General features: G+C 37.9%; 1 protein-coding gene across 1 annotated transcript in view; it reads left to right on the top strand.

The window, feature by feature from the left end:
• Window positions 1–21,523, top strand: part of LOC578203 — a 175,885-nt gene that overhangs the window by 130,304 nt on the left and 24,058 nt on the right. Inside the window, exons 58-72 of the mRNA XM_030988229.1 lie at window positions 1,449–1,727; window positions 3,250–3,498; window positions 4,829–4,913; window positions 5,572–5,780; window positions 7,012–7,281; window positions 8,092–8,361; window positions 8,962–9,240; window positions 10,683–10,994; window positions 12,855–12,942; window positions 13,881–14,071; window positions 14,693–14,977; window positions 16,347–16,431; window positions 17,747–17,910; window positions 18,794–19,057; window positions 20,961–21,251. Of these exons, the coding sequence (XP_030844089.1) occupies window positions 1,449–1,727; window positions 3,250–3,498; window positions 4,829–4,913; window positions 5,572–5,780; window positions 7,012–7,281; window positions 8,092–8,361; window positions 8,962–9,240; window positions 10,683–10,994; window positions 12,855–12,942; window positions 13,881–14,071; window positions 14,693–14,977; window positions 16,347–16,431; window positions 17,747–17,910; window positions 18,794–19,057; window positions 20,961–21,251 (3,321 nt within the window). The remainder of the gene's footprint in view (window positions 1–1,448; window positions 1,728–3,249; window positions 3,499–4,828; window positions 4,914–5,571; window positions 5,781–7,011; window positions 7,282–8,091; window positions 8,362–8,961; window positions 9,241–10,682; window positions 10,995–12,854; window positions 12,943–13,880; window positions 14,072–14,692; window positions 14,978–16,346; window positions 16,432–17,746; window positions 17,911–18,793; window positions 19,058–20,960; window positions 21,252–21,523) is intronic.

The raw sequence follows: 21,523 nt of genomic DNA, 5'->3' as shown, positions 1-21,523 counted from the left end.
TTTATTACCAAAATTTGAGATACATTGTATTTCAGCATGATACATTTGGTAAATGGAGCCAACAAATAGCAGTGAATCATTGAATCACAAGGTGTATTTTTTTTTTCAATAACAGTGAAACAATTTTTGGTTATCAATTATATACAAAAAATATATACAAAAATAACTGAAGCATATGTACACCTTATACATTACCGCTCTTTACATAATATGCTACATGTAATAATGTGATTCACATTGTACAATATTTGATAATAAATGTATCAATGATTAAACTTTATTACCGGTAAATTAAATTCTTCAATCCATACCTGCTACGCAAGAAATGCTGATAAATTACATCATTTGAATGTTTTTTCTAATATATCAAACACTCCTCTCTGTTATGTTTGTCCTAAAATTTTTGAATTTCCTAACTGCTTTTTTACAGTCTGTTTGATTTAACAATTTGTTTAAAGTGATTCGGTAACATTGTTGAAATTTGATGAAAAAATTGCTTGATTTTTGTATAAAATGTTACTTACTATATTCCCTCTACTGTACTAACCCTCTGCCATGCGAAAATTCCAACAAAATTCTCAAACCACGAAGATATCTATGGTTTTCTTTGAAGGTGTCTATGCATAACACCCTCTAACAGTGATCAACAGTAAATTCTCCCAACCATTTTTGAATTTTCCCCACCGTTTTTCCATGAAAAAAAGACCTTAAACAGGCTATATTAAATCTGTCAACACTTAAATGTCTGGAATGGAATGTAGAGCCATTTTATTGCTTTGTGACGATTTATATTCACCTAAAATGTAATTAAATTGTAATAACATAGTTGGGAGAATTAAGGAATCGATCAGATCAGTTTTTCCCAATTTGTACCATGAATAATGGTCCGTTTTCACTCAAATTTTCAGGATATCTTTAATTGTACATCTAGCATTGAAGTCACTACCTTAGTACCACTATCTCTAACCTGAACAATGTTACCAAGTCCCTTTAAAAAGACTTTTCAATTAATATCTTTTCTTTATAATAAGTAAAATAAGTAAGAACATGTATAAACATATAAACAAAGTATTTGTTTTGTTTTGCTTTGCTTTTTCGTTCACAAAAACGTTGATGCATGAATATAATATTTTAATTTAACATTATAGCATCGACGGTAATTAGTTTTTATAACCTCAATTCTCATACCAAAATGCAATCCCTTTTTTTTACACCTTATGTTATTATTACTTGTGTACCTTGTACATTCCATTGTCACTCCTTGTTGGCTTTTACGGATGGAACATTTTACATTTGTTCTTTGGTTTATTAAACTTTCAAATTTTCTGTAAACATGTATATTGAATGTTATTATGTCAATTTATATGTAATTTTGATATTGTTATCTGTTTTGATATTCCATCTTTTTGTGATATTACTTGAAATAAATTTCCCTTCAATTTAATTAGTGCCCGGAATGCCAGGAAACATCTCCTGTGACCCCACAAAGACCACACAAAGTCTGCTCGAGATTGAGTGGGGCTCAACGCAGGAGGGTAACTTTGATGGTTATGCTATCAGCACACAGACCGGTGATGGCGAAGAGATCCCTCTGGAATCGGTAGAGAAGGATGAGCAGCTCCAAGCGACGGCTGACTACCTGATGGACAACACGATCTACACCTTCATCGTCAGGAGCACGCTAGGAGACTTAAGAGGAGAACCTACTACCATGACCTGCAGGACAGGTAATACAGCCTCTATACATTAACTTTAACCCATAGCAGGTCACAGTGTTTCTAAATGGCCAAATGAAATTAACATTTCCTCTTCAAATTTAGAAATAATCACTTGTGGTTGCCACTAGCTGTTTCCTAATGTGACAACTAATAAAAATTGTAAAATGGAATTAAAATGGTGTATAACAGGCCTGATAATTACCTGATTTAAATTGGTTTGCCGATTTTTTTTTCCTTCTTTTTTCCCCCGATTTTATCCCTATTTCCTGTTTCCTGATTTTTCCCTTATTTTCTTGATTCTTTCCTAATTTTCCCCAATTTTCTTACTCAGAAGGGGTCGGGGGGGGGGGGGGGGGGGGGGTGGGGGAGGGAATGTTGTTAGATGACATTTTTATGCCTCCGTTACGATGTAGCCAGAGGCATTATGTTTTCGGGTTTTCCTCTGTCCGTCCGTACGTCCTGTATGTATCTTGCAGAGCCGATGAATTGATTAGATTTTGGGGTCACGAGGTCAAAGGTCACCGGGCTCATTATGTATGCAAAAACAGCTTGTGATCGCGTTTTCTCAAGAACCGATTGATGGGTTCCTGCTAAACTTTAGTCATGTATGTATCTTGCAGAGCCGATGAATTGATTAGATTTTGTGGTCACAAGGTCAAAGGTCACAGGGCTCATTATGTATGCAAAAACAGCTCGTGATCACGTTTTCTCAAGAACCGATTGATGAGTTCCTGCCAAACTTATATCATGTATGTATTATGCAGAGCTAATGAAGTGAATAGATTTGGGGGTCACAAGGTCAAAGGTCACATGGCTCATTATTTATGCAAAAATAGCTTGTGAACGCATTAACATGAGAACTGACAGATGGATTGCTATGAAACTCAGGACATGTATGTATCTTTCAGATCCAATTAACTGATTAGATTTTAGGGTCATGAGGTCAAAGATAAAAGGGTCATACAGGTATATGAAAAACAGCTTGTAATCACGATATTCTGAGAACCTGTTAATGGATTACAATTTAACTTGAATTTGACAAATTGCTTCTGTTTTGGTTTGTGAAATCGCTCTTTGGCGGAGGCATCTAGTTTCCCCCGAATCCTCTTCTTTTTTTTTTAGTGCTTACTTTCACCCCTGGTATAAGAAAATTTTAACAAATCAATAAGAAATTGGCAATTTGTGTCGCCCCTTGGTATGTTAATACTGTGAGGATGATGAAGATGATGCACATCGATTTAAGATATGCTTTGATAAATGACTAAATGAATGAATAGATAAAAACAAAATAAAAAAGAAATGAAACAAAATTAGTAAAATGAAAAAAAAAGAAAAAAAAGAAGTATAAATAGAATAACATAGAATGAAATAGAGTTAAAAAATATAATAATAATAATGATATGAAGCAGAATAAAACAATATTATTAATGAAATGAAATTTGAAATTTGGAGAATGGATATACTTTACATGTCCAATCATGTTTTAAGAGGGGATATTTTCTACTTGATTTGTTGCCGCTCTTTTCTTCAGATCCCCAAAACCTAATGGTCTCCACCTCCACCTCCCCCTCTGGGGGACAAGAAGTCTTTCTCGACTGGCAGGACTATGGGGCATCTTCGTACAAGGTGGAATATACACCTCAGGAAGGTACACCCAGCTCTCCCATCTTCCTCGACACCAGGCAGCTGATCCTCCGCAACCTGTCCCCAGGCACTGCATACCACTTTACTTTACACTATACAGCTACGGGATCGACAACCGGCGTGACCTTTGTGCTTGGTAATAAGAATGATTTAATTGTGTATTCGTAAACTGATGATGAAAACCATGAAATGTATGGCCAAGGGTCCAACGGCTACACATCCTGAAAATACTTGCAGTTGAATATGCATGTGAAGGATACATTTAAAGGGGAAATCCACCCTAGTATTAAGTTGGTTTTAATAAAAGCAGAGAATATTAGTGAAAGTTTGTGCAAAATCTGATTAGAATTGGAAAGTTAAGATTTTTAAAGTTGTCATCATTGAACCACAAATTGGCAAGGCTGTGATGCACATACAAGCTCCTCTCCAAATTGCTCTGTACAGAAATTTCAAAATTTCCTTGTCTTAGTTATTGATGATGGAATAGATATGTTTTTAATACAGGGGTTGTATAAAAACATATTTGCAATATTTATATTATAGAGATATTGACTGCTTCGAGAGGCATGGCTGTTTTATAGGCTCAAGAGAACGCGCCCGCATCTTGCCATGACCCAGAGGTGTGCCTGAGTGGGCGGCATGCTGAGGGGTCATGGCAAGATGTGCAAGTTCTCGAGAGCCTATAAATCAGCCAGACCTTGAATATTAAAGCAGCCAATATGTCTTTTATATGCCGAATTGAAACAAAAATCTCCCAAGAATTCTTACCTTATCCTTTTATTGAGTAAAGATTGGTTAAAAGATCACAGGAAATCTGAGAAACTGTTTATCTTTGCCAGAAAAATGACTGAAAGTTTTGATCATTTGGGAATCGCAGACAAAAAGCAATGTATGGTGTCCGCATTCGGACAAAGGAAATTTTAACACGTAAACCAATGGATATCGCAGCAAAATTGTACTATTTTCATGGTAACCAGAATTTTGAGGATCTCACTCTTGGACTATTAACCGGTATTGGCATTGTTTGTTTCTTTACGGGAATGGCTAAAATCACGACTCCAATTTCGACCAATCAGATGGCTGGATTTCTTAAGTGAGGTATATAATTAGGGTTAATGTATGATTGAAAAATGTTCTTAAGGGAAAATAGTGCATGAACATGAGTATGCATAATGTAGTATCATTCAAATTAGAAGATACAATGTAAACTGTAGAAGGTTATAGGAATGTTACTACATTACATGTACAGTCGAAGCTGTATACAGGCTGCATGATCGGTACAGGAAAATTGATTGGTATAGACCAATTTAATAGAATTTTTTTTCAAAAAAAAAGAAGAAGGGATTGGTAGAACAGGTTTGACTGTATGATAATATATAAAGGCTTTACATGTACACGTCCTTTGCTGTAATCGTGGTTTGTGATGAATGATTTTTTTTTTTTTAATTGTAACTCCCCTAATACAGCACCATTGCCTGTAGTGCAGGTCATCATTGTACTCCGACGGCCCACGTCTTTCACCATCCAAATTACTTTGCCACGAAGAGGAAGGTAGGTACTAGCTTGTATAAAATGACCTTATCCAAATATGAAGCGGTAAACCATTGCAGTTTTTGTTCATGATGAAATGAAGTATAATAATTATGCTTTACATTTATGTGTTTTAGTTAACAGAGTTAACTGATTACGCATAGGACCCTTGTTACTAACAGTTACAATTCATTTATGCATGAGAAACCGCTGAAAGGGGGCTAAGGACAACGGCTTTCATATGAACATAACTATGACAGCAATGCCTCAAAGAGGGCAGTATTACACAATGGCACTGCCCCTTTGCAGATGTTGATGGCGAAGCTTCAGTCCAGCTACTGAGGGGGCACTAGAATTTTCTTGTTAGGAGGGGGCGGTTGATGAGATATAAGCAGCCAAGGACATCCATTACCCTGGTCAACAAGTTGTTCTGCTTCTTTCATCAAATAATGTCTCTTCTAAAGGATTACGACATTATGAGATTTAAATGTAATCATGAAAATCATGAGTAGCTGCAATGTTTTGAAATTATTCATATGCCAGTGTTTATGAGAGGATATGTATGTTATGTATCCTTCAACCTAACAATCTGCAGAAAATCTGAGAAGATTAAAACAAAAAAGCTGAATTTATTTTCACAAAAAAGTGATTTAGTTCTGCTACTTTCCTTCTTGAGCAGGTACCGTTTCCTACGCCTGAGGGTCAGACGACGCAGCCAGGGCTTGGACGCTGGACCAGACGGAGACGAATTCTTGATTCCGACGGACGCCTGTCCGGAGTATACCTTCAATAATCTTCTACCAGACACGGACTACGCCGTGGATGTGAACACTGTCGCTGAGGATGGACGCACAGAGAGCAGTCCGAGTACAATGGATGTAACAACACGTACGTCTATGTCTTGTTTCTGAATCATATTTTTGGAGGGGGACAGAGGAGCCTTAATTAATATCTTGGGGGGGGGGGGGGGACTTTATTTTGGCTTGCTTAATTCAAGGTGAGCCTCATGATTTTTATTTTAATGAAAATGTCTCTGATTTGATTAGAACATCTGGTAGCTCTTTTGAAAGGGTGTCTCTTGGATAGGATGTTAAAGGTATAGACCATTTTTGGAAAAGCCCCCCTCTCAAAAAATGAAATGGAAGCCCTTATTACCAATCATGTAGAAGAATATGTCTTGACTAATACGTGATGATACAAATTTTGCTGGGAAACCGCCTACTAATTGATATATTTATATTATATCTATTCGGACCGATACATATCGCGCACGTGTTACATAGTCCCATATACACCTTTCTGTGTACAGTGCTTGTAACTTTACCAAGACTGAGTCAAATTTCTTATCATTTTGATGATTCCAGAACCTTGCAGTACACACCAATACTTATATGCTAGATGATCCATCTTTTCTGATCGATTCCACAACGTTTCTTTCACAATGCAATCGCATGACCAGAACTGGTCTTTACCTTTAAAGGGAGGCCCATGTAGAGAAGAGTCACACCCTTTGCACATTAAGAACCCACTACTGCACTATTTGTGTACTAGTAGGGGGAAACCCTGGTATAGTGGTCCACCTGCACAATCCAATTAGTTATACCGGGAGGAGAGACCAGAGGGTTACAGTGATAAAGTTCGCTTTTCGTCTCCCAGGCGCAGGTGACGGCAAATACATAATAACAATAATAAAGTCAAACTTCCTCCCATGAGGTCACCACCACTTCAATCAGCTTGTCGGAGGGGGGTTGCTACTTCTGAAACTCTTTAAGGGAAGTTTGGTTTTTGGCAGCCTTGTTCTAAGAGAGCCATGTGATTTTCATTACAATCAAAGACTCTCTTATTTGAATTGATTCGATTTGATTCAACATCTGGGAGGTCCTAAAACCTTCTGATTTTCATTACAATTAAAAGTTTGATTTTATTTTCATTTGACATCTGGTAGCACGTATTGAAGAAGGCCAAATTTCTTTCAATGATATCCCAACAAACATCAATTAGGTGATTGGGGAGGGATGTGGGTTGTTGTTTTGGCAGCTTCTAAGAGAGCCTCCTAACTTTCATTAACATTATTTTTTTTTAATTGTTATTCACTTGCATTTAATGTGGCAACTTTCAGCACGTATGGAGGAAGGTGACATTTCTTTCAACGAGGTCACGACCACGTCAATCAGTTTCGCATGGGGTATGGTCTCGGCCGATACCAACGGACCCTTCGACTTCTACCTTCTGAACTTGAAGAACGAGTTGAGCATCGATGTCCAAAACGTCCAGGTGAATACCAGCGAGACTAGAGAGCATACCTTCATTGGTTTGATGCCAGGCGAGCTGTACAGGGTGGAGCTGATTGTCAACAGTAACAGACAGAGAAGTGCACCTATGTACACCCGTAAGTTTATGCCATTACAAAAAGCAGAACGTGTACATGTACCTGTGCGTATGGATAATGAGATTCCTTATGGCATATCAGGGGCAGATACAGGGTTTTGTGAAAGGGAGGTCCAATTTACCCAAATTTTTGACTAGCAAAGCAAAAAAAAAGGAATAAGAAAAAAAAATGTAATCAGATTACTAGTAGGGTTATAAGAAAAACCACTTACCAATTCCTTACCCAATACCTATGATGAAATTAATTCTGAGAAATTGTTGCAGGAGCAAATGTCGGATCACTAGTATCCAATATCAAGTATCATATATTTTCGATTGCAATTAAAAATCTAAAGCATACAAATGTAAATCACAGAAAAAAGACATATAAAAAGTAGGAAGATAGCAATTCATTTACTACAAAACACAGGTCAAGTAAAGTAAAATACTATAGAAAATTGAAATAAATATAACAAACATTAAAAATATTTACAGTTGTGTACACATGAAATCAGACCTTACACTGAAACTGCTATCAATGTTAAAAGGGTTAAGGAATATTACATTAAAAAAAAGTTTTTGTTGAGGCAAATTTACCCCATATGAATTAGAGATATTATTGTTTAACAGCATTGAGATTATATAAATTATCTGAAGTAATGCTACAGTCACAAAGGTTCGTACGAATCTCCCTGTTTTTCCATTGTCTTCCTGAATTTCCATTGTCTGAAAATCGTTCCTACGGCGTTTGTAATGGCATTTGTGACCTAGGCTTAAGGTGAAATAAGGCAATCGGGTTAATTCTGTGTATTTCTCGTTCTCATAATTCCAGGCCCAGACAAACCAACCGACATCATGCTCTCCGACCTCACAACGACAAGTCTCACCATCGACTGGAAAGCACCGCTTACCAGCTATCAAGGATTCAGGCTCTGCTGGGCTTATGGCGAGACCAACTCGCTGGAGCTTGGACCAGCTGTCATGGAACGAACGCTGTCAGACTTGGAAGCAGGAGCGGAGTATTTGGTGTCACTCGCTGCTGTCGTTGGCACGGGGACTAACCAGATCACTAGCGAGAAGTTCACTACCATTGTCACCTTATGTAAGTATATTGTGAATTGTAAAGAAACCGTCGCAGTCACCCTACCCCTTATACAAAAGACAACAGAAACAACGGGGTGTTGTGGCGTGCGACTGTAATCCAGCTAGCAATGGAAGTTATGAACTGATTCAGCCAAGGACGCAGGTTCGAAACTGCGTCACGTCTTTCGGATGGTGACGTTAAAAGTAGGTCCTCAGACGCAAATAATCATGATTGATTGATACATGTCTGTAGAAACGCAATTACACCCACACAAGGGTACTTGTCATTACAGTCATTTTAGAAATATCTGATTCTCATGTTCTGCTCATGGTGGGACAAGATCATGTAAGAAATCATCTGAGAAAAGATCAACATCATTGTTGCCTTCTGTTAGTAATGAAACGTGCAGTCACCATCACTTCAACCCTTCAAATATCACAACACTTTAAAGAGTACTTGATGTTACAGTCATTGATATATGTATAAATATGTATAAACGTGCAGAAACAGACAGTGACACACACACAAAATGATTATGGAACATGAAAATAACCCCATCATACAACCTAATAACTATGACCTATTTATTTTATTTATGAACTATTTTTTCTCCTGTAGTCCCACCTGCTGAGCTCCACGTCAACATAACCAGCTTCAACACCACCGCAGTCTCCATAGTTTGGGGGACAGACATCCCTCTCTTGGACGTCAGCAGCTACGTGGTCAGCTACTGGGAGACTGCCAACAACGGGTCAGTCCAGGACATCTCGGTGGACGATCCTAGCCAGACTGACTACACCATCGACGGTCTGGTGCCAGGCACTCGGTATAGTTTCATGGTGGATGCCCTGGGAACTGTTCAGGCAGTCACCTCCATCGGAGCCACACAGTACACAAGTATGTCCATGGGTGATCCAACACTCACACTGGCAACATTAATTGGGGCATATAACTCACAGTTTTCACTGTAGGCTCCTTAGCTTTCACTCTTCTTGTAGTTCTGTCTCGTTTAATAAATACCCCAAGACGAAAGTCCAATTGAAACCAATTGAACACCAGTTGAAATTTCAATTGGTTTCAATTGGTTTCAATTGGTCTCAATAGGTCTCAATAGGTTTTAACAGGTTTCAATGGGACCTCAGATGTTTTCAATTGGTCCAGATTGGCCCTATTGGACAAATTGGCCCCATTGACCCCATTGGCCTAGGCCCCATTAGACTTTAATGGGTCCCCAATTGGTTTCAATTGGTCCGGATTGGCCCCATTGGACAAATTGGCCCCATTGGCCCCATTGGCCTAGGCCCCATTAGACTTTAATGGGTCCCCAATTGGTTTCAATTGGTCCGGATTGGCCCCATTGGACAAATTGGCCCCATTGGCTGCATGTACAGAAATTAATATGGGCTGCTCACATTCTTTTCTTGCCTTTGACAATAGAATTCATTTGTTTTTACTATGTATTCTGAAAACGTGAAATATGAAAAAACAAACAGAGACTGAATTGTCTGTACAGTACATTATTGAATATTAGTCTGGTTCAAAGGAGACGATGTGAGAGCATCAGGTCTCAGTCAGGTGGATGCTGAAGCCTGGAAGGCTGGAAGAAAGGCCATTAAAGGGAACCAAAACCTTCTTTAATACTAAGTTACTTTTATTGTAAAGTTTAAGATATTTCAATAACATCGGTGAAAATTTGAACAAAATCGGGCAAGGAATAAGGAAGTTAAAGCTTTTTGAAATGAATAGTCACTAGAGGGCGATATTCAATTTGATGCATCATTTGTGGACAACTCTCCATGCCTTTTGTACTTCAAATTTCATGTTTTTCCTTCTTTCTTGTGATTGAGATAATCTACTCCCCTGAAAGTAAGTTATAGAATGCTAAATGATATTCTACTTCACATGTTATGAAGTCGGATCAAGAACACAAATAAATACAAAGAAAACGAAAGAATTGTGAAATTTGAGGTACAAAAGGCATGGAGAGGTGGCCACAAATGACGCATCAAATTGAATATCGCCCTCTAGTGACTAGTCATTTTAAAGAGCTTTAACTTCCTTATTCCTTGCCGATTTTGTTCAAATTTCACTGATTTTATTAAAATATCTTAAACTTTACAATTAAAGTAACTTAGTATGGATGTTTTGGTTCCCTTTAAGGAAAATGAATGTCCAACCTTACAGCTATGAAAAAAGAGACGGTCAAAAAACAATGATGGGGATGACGAAGGTGATTTTATGAGGATTGAAAGTAATTGATTCCTACAAAATCACTCACATTTTCCATGAAATTCTTAAATGCACTATTGAAATTCCAATATCCCTGCATTGTTTTCTAGATCCAGAGACTGTTGCAGAGATTCGTGTCATCCCGTCCATAACCTGCTCTGTTCGTTTGGAGTGGGATCGACCCGAAGGAAACCTCGATAGCTACATCTTCCACTACAACGTGACTCGAGGCACCATCGTCGGCGCACCCCTCCAACTCGACGTGGCAATCAACGACACCGCAGAGACCTTGACGTATCTCTTAGAGGGACTTGAGAAAGATTCATCCTCTGACTTCGTCTCGTTAGAAGTCGGTGTCACCACTGTGGCTGGAGCTGGAGAGGATCAAGTCGAAAGCTTGCAGCAGGTGGTGAAAGATCTTGGTTAGTAGATCAGGGGGGGGGGGGTGTTTCATGAAGCTGTTCGTAAAGTTACGCATGACTTTACGAATGACTTACATATGAAAAGCCAAATGGGATGCTCAATCATTTTTAACTGCATCAACTAAAGTTGAACTGTGCAGATGTAGATTAACATTCTAATCCTAACAAACATTTTTAATGCAAAGTATATTTTTTTCCATAATTTAATTAAGGTTATTGAAAGTATAGTTACTCTTTGTTAAAACATCAGGAAAAACTTTGGGCATCCCATCTGGCACTTCATATTCAAGTCGTTCGTAAAGTCATGCGTAACTTTACGAAGAGCTTCATGAAACAGGGCCCAGAATTCATTGTAGTCAGTTTCACACAGTAAAACACTTTTACTTTTAATTTTACTTCTGCAGCCATTATTGATCCACTGTAGGATGAAGGCCTCAGCATGCTGTCTCCAAATGTCTCTGTTCAGTGCCTGTTGGTGCCAATTAACCTTTCCCCCAGTACTGTTGCAGCTCATCTCTCCATCTTTTTCTTTGACGTCCCCTGTTTTGATTTCCCTCACATGGTGTCCAGTGAGTGATTGCTGAACTCCAGCGATTATACACATACAAAGATACCTCTCTATCTAGGTGCCATATCTATCTACTTTTACAGTAATCTCTTTTGTGGTATAGTGGTTCATTCACTAGACTCTCAATCTAAGGGTTTAGGGTTCCAATCCCAGCCTGGCACTAATGTCCTTTGGCAAGACACTAATCTACATTTACCACTCTCCACCCAGGTGTTAGATGGGTACCCGGTAGGGTGCAAAAGTTATGTATTTTGCTCAGCATGGTGAGTGTCTGTAAAATGCCGCCCCCCTGGAATATCCCCCAGCAAGTGGAGAATGTGCGTACATTGTGCAGGCAAGTCTGATCTGTAAAGTACTCCAGTAGAGACATTGACAATATATTAAGCACTATATAAACCCAGAATATATAACTCTTATGTACAGTATCTAACTTTCACCATTAGCTTCAGTCCCTGGCCTTTCAAGGCCTTTCAAGCCTCTCAGTGGAGGCGCGATAGCTCAGTCGGTAGACCAGTGGTCTCGTAATCCGGTGACCCGGGTTCGAAACCAAGGCGATGCACTATAGTGCCCTTTGGTAAGGCAGTAATCCTCATTACCAGGTACTTCGGAGAGTACCTAAAGCCGTCGGCTGTCTGGTTGCTTACTTACAAGCATCCATGCTTTCTTAGCAGTCGGGTATTAAATAACAACCAGCACCACCAAGTATCTTCAAACCATCTCTGCAAATATATAGACTAACAATATGAAGACTTGTGAGGCCTTCTATTCCTATGTGTACATGTATAACTGTCATTTCTTGTTAAAGCTGTATTTTTTTAATGCAGTTTACCATGTCGTGTATGAAGAAGGGTTTAGGGGGTTTAAATTGTTTTGATTTGATCTACATGTACATGTATTTCATTTGGTAAAATATAGAGATATACCCCCAAAATAGTAGATTTGAGACACATAATTAAATTGAATTAAATTGAATTGGTTTATTAATAAAAAAAACATGACATGCAGCTCAAGGCTGATATTGTATGTTTTACAAAGTAATCAGATACTTACAATATAATAATATATGTTGCGCTATCATCAAATACAATAGCAATATAACAAATAACAATGATAACATCACCCAGCAAAATTACAAAAGATTTAGAAAAAATATATTGATGATGTGGATAAGTGGTCATCAAATTAATTAAGGCAATGTCATTAAATATTGAAGGATAAATTCAATTGAATAAAATCTGGATGTGTTATCCACCTACCTTTATTTCAAAACTTTTCTTTCCAACTCCTCACAGATGTCAATGTTGTAACCATCACCATTTTGGGCCGTGATCAGAATTCCATACAAGCTGAGGTGAATTCAAGCGTAAGCAATGTAGAAAGGTAAGACTGTATTTTAAAATGTACCAATCACCAGAAAGTAGTTTGCTCTCTGTTTTAGGGATTCCAAGTCGCCGTACTGTACTCACAATATGAGCTTCAAATGTTATTTCTTTAAAGAGATGTTGCAAGTTTAAAGACACTCTCACTTAACAAATAAGGGACTTTTAAATTGACTAGTCAACACACCCATACGGTCTCACATAGAAACAGGCCCTCTTAGAACCTAACTCTGACTTTGGGTCTGTGCGTGGAGTATTGTTATTCCTTATTGTTTTCATACTCTGAGAGGGATAGTTGAGTTTTGTTGCAGAGGGCGCTACACAAAAAAAAATTGTGAGATAATGAAAAACTGAGTGTCACATTTGAATATACAAGTTTAATGTCAAAATCTGTTCAGAGACGGCTGAAATATCCATAAATATAACCATTTCTAATATTTGTTGTGCCCTACATATTCAGTAATTTTGAACCAGCTGTTGAAAAACGAGATAGCGCCTTAAACATTTTATTCCAGCCAATTCCAATATTGGCTTTTTGTTGGCTCTTTTGTGTTGGTTATAATACGCACAATCGGCCGGCCCGTGTATTGTTATTTTTTCAATTAATTAATCAATTAACGGTCACCATATTATTTTTGAAAGTGGAGCTGAATTGGTATGATCCTATTCAATCTAAATTCAAACATTTTGGGGTCTAAATGGGCACTTCATATGTCAGAAATAAGAATAAGAGCAATAACCACGCACTTCGAAGGCATTTGCGTTCTTAAACAAGAACTGAACTATCCCTTTAATGTTAACTCATAAAATGCCAAGTAAAATTTAAATTTGCAAATCACAAAAGTCTATGAGGTGACAGATGGGATTCGACTATTTCACTGCTACATCTACCATACAATTTCAAATGACTAATGACAATTATGAATATTCTCTTTGCAGCATTACAACCGGATTGTACAACGACGAGATGGTGACTAGCAGCACGACAAGAAACTGTTCGACCACGGATTGCGAATCGTTCACGGTGGACTTTGATACGTTGAATTCCGGCACTCTCTACACTCTCTATGCTGGAGTTGTACAGAGCAGTGGACGTGAAGTTGTTCCCTTACTCGCAAAGGCAGCTACAAGTAAGAATATGGCCAATTTCAACATCAATTTCAATTCATTTCACTTGTAAAAACAACAAAACATATTACATGTATACAGTGATACAGTTGCATGTACATACCAATCATGCCGATAACAACGGAACGAAAAATAAGTTTAAATGTGTGAGCTAGGGGACAGACTGAACATTTAGAAATCTTGGATATTTTTTGCCCCCTTGCTACTTTGCACTGCTCGCTGTACATGTTTGGGCCACTCGAAACAAATAATACATGTACGTGTGCATCTATATCACATAGAAATGACCAGCTGAGCCAATTGCAATCCACTGCTCTCCAGCAATATAAATGTTCAACAGATTATTGAACCTATCTTCACACTAGCAGGTTATTTACATGTACTCAGCCTACCTTTACAGGCTGTGGTATAGTGGTTCAATCACTTGAGTCTCAATTCAAGGCTTTAGGGTTCAAATCGCAGCCCTGCAGCTACATATTTTGGCATGACATTTATTCACATTTGCCACAAATTAATTGCAGGGCCCTCGGGAAGAACAACATTGATGCTGATGAGGCTTCCCTGTGGGAACAAAATTATCGTTATTATCATTATTGTTAAATTCATTGCTTTAACCGACACAGTCCCAGAATCCGCGGTTGATCTCCAATTCACCAGCATCGGCAGGAACTATGTGGTCCTGACGTGGGACAACCCTGCCGGGATGATCGATAGCTACAACATTTCCTACTATCCTGTTAATGACATCACAAAGCTGATGTTCGAGGTCGTTCAGGCTGCTGCTGAAAGCAATGTGCTGAGAGTGGATGACCTTAATGAGGGAATGAATTACTCCTTCACTGTGGTGTCTCTCCTTGAAGTGGAAGCAGATCTCCAGGAGATGGGCGCTCCTGTGGAAGTCTTTGCAGGTAAAGATTATTATTGGTTTTTATTGTATTATGCCTCCGTTACGAAGTAGCCGGAGGCATTATGTTTTCGGGTTGTCCGTCCGTACGTCCTGTTCTTGTGATCGTGTTATCTCGAGAACAGACTGATGGATTCCTACCAAACTTTGGTCATTTATGTAACTTGCAGAGTCATTGAATTGATTAGATTTTAGGGTCACAAGGTCATATGAAATGAAACAAAATCAATCAATCAATCAATCATAAGTCAAAGGTCACAGGGCTCATTATGTATGCAAAAATAGCTTGTGATCACATTATCATTAGAAAAGATGGATGGATTACCATCAAACTCAAGACTTGTACATGTACATGTATGTATCTTGCAGAGCCAGTGAACTGGGTAGATTTTGGGGTCATGAGGTCAAAGATCATAAGGGTCATACACAGGTTGGTCATACATGAATATAAGAAATAGGTAGTAATCACGATATTCTGAGAACCTGTTAATGGATTACAATCGAACTTGAATTTGAAAAATTTCTTCTGTTTTGGTTTGTAAAATTGTTCTATGACGGAGGCATCATTTTCTACTGTGAGCAGTCAAAGTTCCATCTAGTTAATGAATGTGAAAAAACAAAAAACAGCCTAAAAAACCTTCCATCCAGCAGGTGGAAGGCGATGATTTGTCAAAAAAAAAAAATGAAAAAACAGGTTAGTGTCACACTCTTCTTCAGTGGCCAGATGTGACAGATGTTTAAAAGTAAATCTGTTTCTGATGCAGACACACATAAGTGGGTCTGCAACTGGCCTAATATTATTATTATCATTATCATAGTTATTATTGTTAGTATTATTATTATTATTTTCATCATTCCTGTTATTGGTATTATATCATTATCATTATTCAAAACATTATTATTGTAGTAGTAGAAGTAGTACTAGTAGTAGTACTGTAGTAAATAGCTGTAGGTGTATTAGTTGTCACAGTCAGATTGTAGTAGTAGTACTGTAGTAATAGCTGTAGGTGTATTAGTCATCACAGTCAGATTGTAGTAGTAGTAGTACTGTAGTAATAGCTGTAGGTGTATTAGTCGTCACAGTGGGATTGTAGTAGTAGTAGTACTGTAGTAATAGCTGTAGGTGTATTAGTCGTCACAGTCAGATTGTAGTAGTAGTAGTACTAGTAGTAGTACTGTAGTAACAGATGTAGGTGTATTAGTCGTCACAGTCATAGTAATAGTATTTCTATTTATTCAACAACAAAAAAGAAGATATATATACTTTTTATTTTAATTTCATGTATGAATTGTGATGCTCGGTACAATGCACATACAAGTCTACACTGCCTTAAGTTTATAACAGAAATTTACCATTCTATTTCTTCCTGTAGTTGTTGGAGTTCTGGGAAGCTTAAACATCACAGCATTCGATGAGACCACCATGAACATTGAATGGGAGCAAGTTGACGTAGAAGAGTAAGTTCAAAATATTGTAATAGTAGTATACAAATACACGAAGCTGGGAGAAAGAATAGCCAAAATTATTGATCTGAGGAGGAACTGGCATGGTACTATTTTTTCTGAGGGGCGAAGCCTCGAGGAAAAAATAGTAACAATTGCCGGACCCTCCGAAGATATATAATTTCCACTATCCTTACAAACTAAATGCTTGGTATATTTGTTTTATATCCCTTCTTTACGATCCGAACCGATTTGACACCAATGTGTACGGTCAACGTTTGACTTAAAGATTGGCTGGCATATGATAATTTATTATCATGTATTTGAGAAATTGAATTTTTCAATTTAACCTGCGTACAGTAATATGAATGCACATTTAATAAGACGCTAATTGCGCATTACTTTTGATTGAACGTGTGATGTCACAATGCTTATCTACCTGAAAATCTCAAAGAGAGCATGCGCAGTTCTGCCCATGAAAAAATAGTGAAAATATTCGGAGCTCTGGCAGAGATTTGTCTCTAATAGTGCAATTATATTTTATCACGTGACCACCAAATGACCAATCATGTATTTAGGAAACTCATGAATATTCATAGAAGGGATATAATATTACCTATTCTGTTCTTGCATTGCGTATATCACATTATCATAAAACATCTCGATTTTATGATTTTATTTGCACATTCTGCACGTCAACCAAACGTATATTTTAACAATTAAGGTGCAAGTTTCAGCCAGATCAAAGCGAATGCTTTAGAATTCATAAACATTAAGATAGGATAACTTTTTTCATTGAGGGAAGGATAGAAGAACAAGACCGATGGAAAGGAAAATAATTATGATGTTGGATGCTATCAAACAAATTATGTGTATCCATATACCATGTAATACAACAAATTTCTATTGTTACATGGACAATGAATATGAACCATATGAACCTTATGGATCTCAAGACGAAAAAGCATGCTGTGTTAATTATTGTAATGCTTAAATCCTGCTGTACACAGGCCTGATGATTTCCCAATTATTTTTTTTTTTCCTGATTTAAAAAAAATAATTTAATCATGATATTTTTTCTTTAAAAAATGGACAGTCCCTGAGATCGATGTAAATCTGGTTTGAAATTAGGGGGCAGGTTGCTGTTTTTCTGTGACTTGCTTTAAACTCTCACCAAAACTTTTTTTTGTGCGCTCTCTATCACCCCTGTGTTCAGCAGAGCACCAGAGAGAGAGAGAATTATAAACAAGTGTAAGGAAATGAGATATATATATACTGCACTTGTCAGTCATTATTATGCAAACTGTTTTGTTTGTTCCATTCCATCTAGGTACATTCTCTCCTACGATGCACTGGAGGGAGGGTCTGGTAACGTGACCGTTCAATCAACTGACCCCAATTCCTACACCTTCACCGGCTTGACCCCTGGTACACAATACACCATTGGTGTCCAGCCAGGTATATACGCTGCACTTGAGAAGACGCAGTCCACAGGTATGTGTAGAAAGCTTCATAAAATTCAATCCCAGTTTGTGTGGGTGTGTGTTTTGGTTTTTACACAGGTGTATCAATAAATGAATTTAATTTAATTGAAGAAAAAAAAAGATTCAATCATTATGGTTATTTATGGTGTGGGGATTGACTTTTAACATCAAAAGACGTGTCTCAATTTAGAACCTAGGCCGGACTAGGGTTATATTTGTAGGCAGAGGCAGCAAGCTTGATGTACTGCTAACATTACTATTAGACCGGCCAACTCACATCTTCATAACCAGAATAGATTCTCTCTCTTTCAAACACTGACAATTTAAAGGATACAATCTAGCTCCTGGTACAGATAACACCATGAGAGTCCAGCTTGATACATGTATATTCTCTGTTCTTTAAAGGAAATCCAGTTTACAAGTATTTGTAGGAAGCTATAGAAAATTTACAACCAGGACAGTTTCAATTCTTTCACTTTCAAACACTTATGTATATATATTGATATTTCAAAGGATAAATGAAATCAGCTACATAAAGTAGGAATATTTTGTATCATTTGAAATAGTATTAAATATGCATTAACTTCTGTTCACTAAATTTTGTTGTAGAAGATTGTGCAGGCATTTGGAAAGTAAGCACTGTTCATGTTTTGGTAATACATGTACATGTATCTCTATCAAGCAAAACCTCATGGCACTGTAAGAGCTAAAAGACCTGGGACCCGTTTCACAAAGCCTTTTTTAATGACAAATGACAAATATCATTGATAAATGTGCTGATAACCAATCAGAAGCAAGGATTTCAGTAGCTTATAACAGCACCTGTCATTTTTCACTGATGACAAGTTTGGTGAAACACCCCCTGATGCACTACTGATTATGTTTCACTGCAGTTCCGAATCCGCCAACAAACTTAAGAACCACGATGGTGGCAGCGCAGAGTATAACAGTCAGTTGGGATCCACCTTCAGAGGGTGGGAGCGATACGTATAACATCACCTACAATGTAACCGGAGGGCAGCCGCCATCTCCCCACACTGTATCAACATCGGAAACGTCTGTGACATTTAGCAACCTGACACCTCTGACTGAGTATTTCTTCACGATAGTGAATATTTGGAAATCTCTACCAAGCCGTTCAGAGCTAACCAGGGCGAGTAAGTATCCATTTGACAAAGTCACATAAAAATGGTTTCTTTGAGGCCAAGAAGGATAGACTTGCCTGAGGGTATGTTTATGCTCAGTTTTGAAGGCAGAATGAGCGATTTGAAACGCTCATCGTAATCGCAGTACCACGGTGTACTGTTTATGCTCACTTCCCTGACTCCTCCAGGCATGATTCTGGCTCAGAGCCAGAATCATGCCTGCAGGAGCCAGAGAAGTGCAGTGCAGAGTCTGCAGCTTGATTCGCACACCTGCACTGTGCATGCTACGTTGACCCCATTTAAACGCATTTACAGATTGTGCGTTTATGCTTCCCCAGAATCGCTGATCGTAAACGCACCTTTTTGTGAGTTTACGATCTGCGATTATGATCGCTGTTTTTTGGTGATTCTACAAAAATGAGAAAGGACGCAACCGTGTTTTGAACTAAACGCGTAACAGATGCCTCATTTTGGCCAGAAAAAGCTGAGCATAAACGTTTTTTCACACATCATTTAGTTCACTTTTTTACTCCCAGGCACAAATGATTCCAAATATTTCATAATAAAAATTAGAGTAATAGTAATAATACTAAGGAGAAGAAGAATAAAAAGAAGAAGAAGAATAATGATGATGATGATTAATATATATTAATATATGTAGTTATGTTAATTATGATAATAATAATAATAGTAATGATAATAATGATAATAATGATGATAATAAACCATAGCATTTTTTTAAATGACAAACTCATTTTAAGCTCCACTTGTCGGTATATTATAACACACCAAAATTATGTACGCGTTAGGCCTTTATTTTGTGCAGCTACTTTTTTTCATCCCCACTTGCGGTTCATTTTCACATTGAGGATACCCACAGTGATACAGTAAACAGGCAGCAGCTTTTCACGGCATGTTGGAACAGGCCATCACAGTTACGCTTCTCTAAATACAGTTGCAAGAATCAAGGCAACCAATTCAGGGGCAAATGACCCCCTAATTAGGCTTCAGGCAACCCTGCACTGCCTTGAATGGACGTCACAAGTATCAGTCCACGCGAATCTTATTGGTTGCCTGCCAGGCCCTGAGGATCCAGACCTAATCATTAGTAATAATAATGATAATAATAGTAATAACACTAATAGTGAGGATGTTGATAATAAAAATAATGGTACTACTTCTACTAATAATATGGATATATTGACTGCTACAAAAGGCATCGCTGTTTCTATAGGCTCAAGGGGACGTTACATCTTGCTATAACCCGAGGGCGGGCAGGGCCGAGGGGTTATAGCAGGATGTAACGTCCCCGAGAGCCATTATAGAAACAGCTATGCTTCAAATATTAAAGCAGTCCATATATCTTTTATATACCGAATTCACAACAAAATCTACCAAGAGTTCTTTCTTACCTTATCCTTTTCTTGAGTAAAGACTAGTTGAAACAACACAGAAAATCTGAGACATTAGCTGTAAATCTTCACTGGAAAGTTGCCTGAAAAAGGTTGAATGTTATGATCATTCAGAACAGAGAAACTTTGTACAAATAAACCAATGGGGATCTCAGCAAAACTTATTTATGCAGCCCGTTACCCGGGGCAACAGGCATCTTTTTAAAAAACTTTTGACCGGTAGGTAGGCATGGCTAAAATCACCAATCCAATTTTTTACCAATCATATGACTAGATATATTCAACATACTAAAGAGAGTTGTAATGATTATAATAATGATAATGATGATGACAGTAAAGATAATGCTACTACATGTACTACTACTGGTACTACTAATAATAATAACGATAAGAAGAAGAAGAACAAGAACAAGCAGAAAAACAATAAATATAATACTGATGATGATGATAATTATAATGGTAATAAATAGCGACTGCTTTTTCATTTTCATTTCTTATCCCAGCTACATCTGCCCAGACTCTCAGTCTGGCCGTAACCCCTGAAGACAACACCGAATTCACCGTGAGCTGGGAAGACCTGGACACCGAGGCCTTTGAACAGTACTGCGTCATGTATGAACCATACGAGGCGCAGGAAAACAGGCAGCAGGAGAGTTTTCCTGTAGCCAGGAACATCCGATCTGCCCGGTTCTACGGTCTAGATCCAGGCCAGGAGTACACGGTTTATGTCACAAGCTGCTCCTCAGTCTCTGACCCAACAAGCCATGCAAATGAAAGAATTTCGTTCAGATTAGGTGAGGGAATCTCGTGTCACTTTCATTCATTTTCCCTGCATTGATTTCAATATATTACAGATAAAGCCCCTTTATCAGTTTTAGTGATTCAAAGCGTTCTTTGGAAATGATTGCTCTTCAGAATCTGTCCTCCTACATTCGAAATATGACCATGCAGGACCCTGTTGCAATAAACTTAGCATTGATGGTAACTTTGTCATTAATGATAACTTCCATGGCATGACTGATACTCAACTTCAGCTTAAATCATTAAAAAAAGCATTCCACACTTT

This window comes from Strongylocentrotus purpuratus, unplaced genomic scaffold, assembly GCF_000002235.5.
Source record: "Strongylocentrotus purpuratus isolate Spur 01 unplaced genomic scaffold, Spur_5.0 spur5_scaffold_17, whole genome shotgun sequence".
Taxonomy (NCBI): Eukaryota; Metazoa; Echinodermata; class Echinoidea; order Camarodonta; family Strongylocentrotidae; genus Strongylocentrotus; species Strongylocentrotus purpuratus.
Note: the sequence above shows the minus strand (reverse complement) of the source record. Positions and strands in the feature narration are given on the sequence as shown.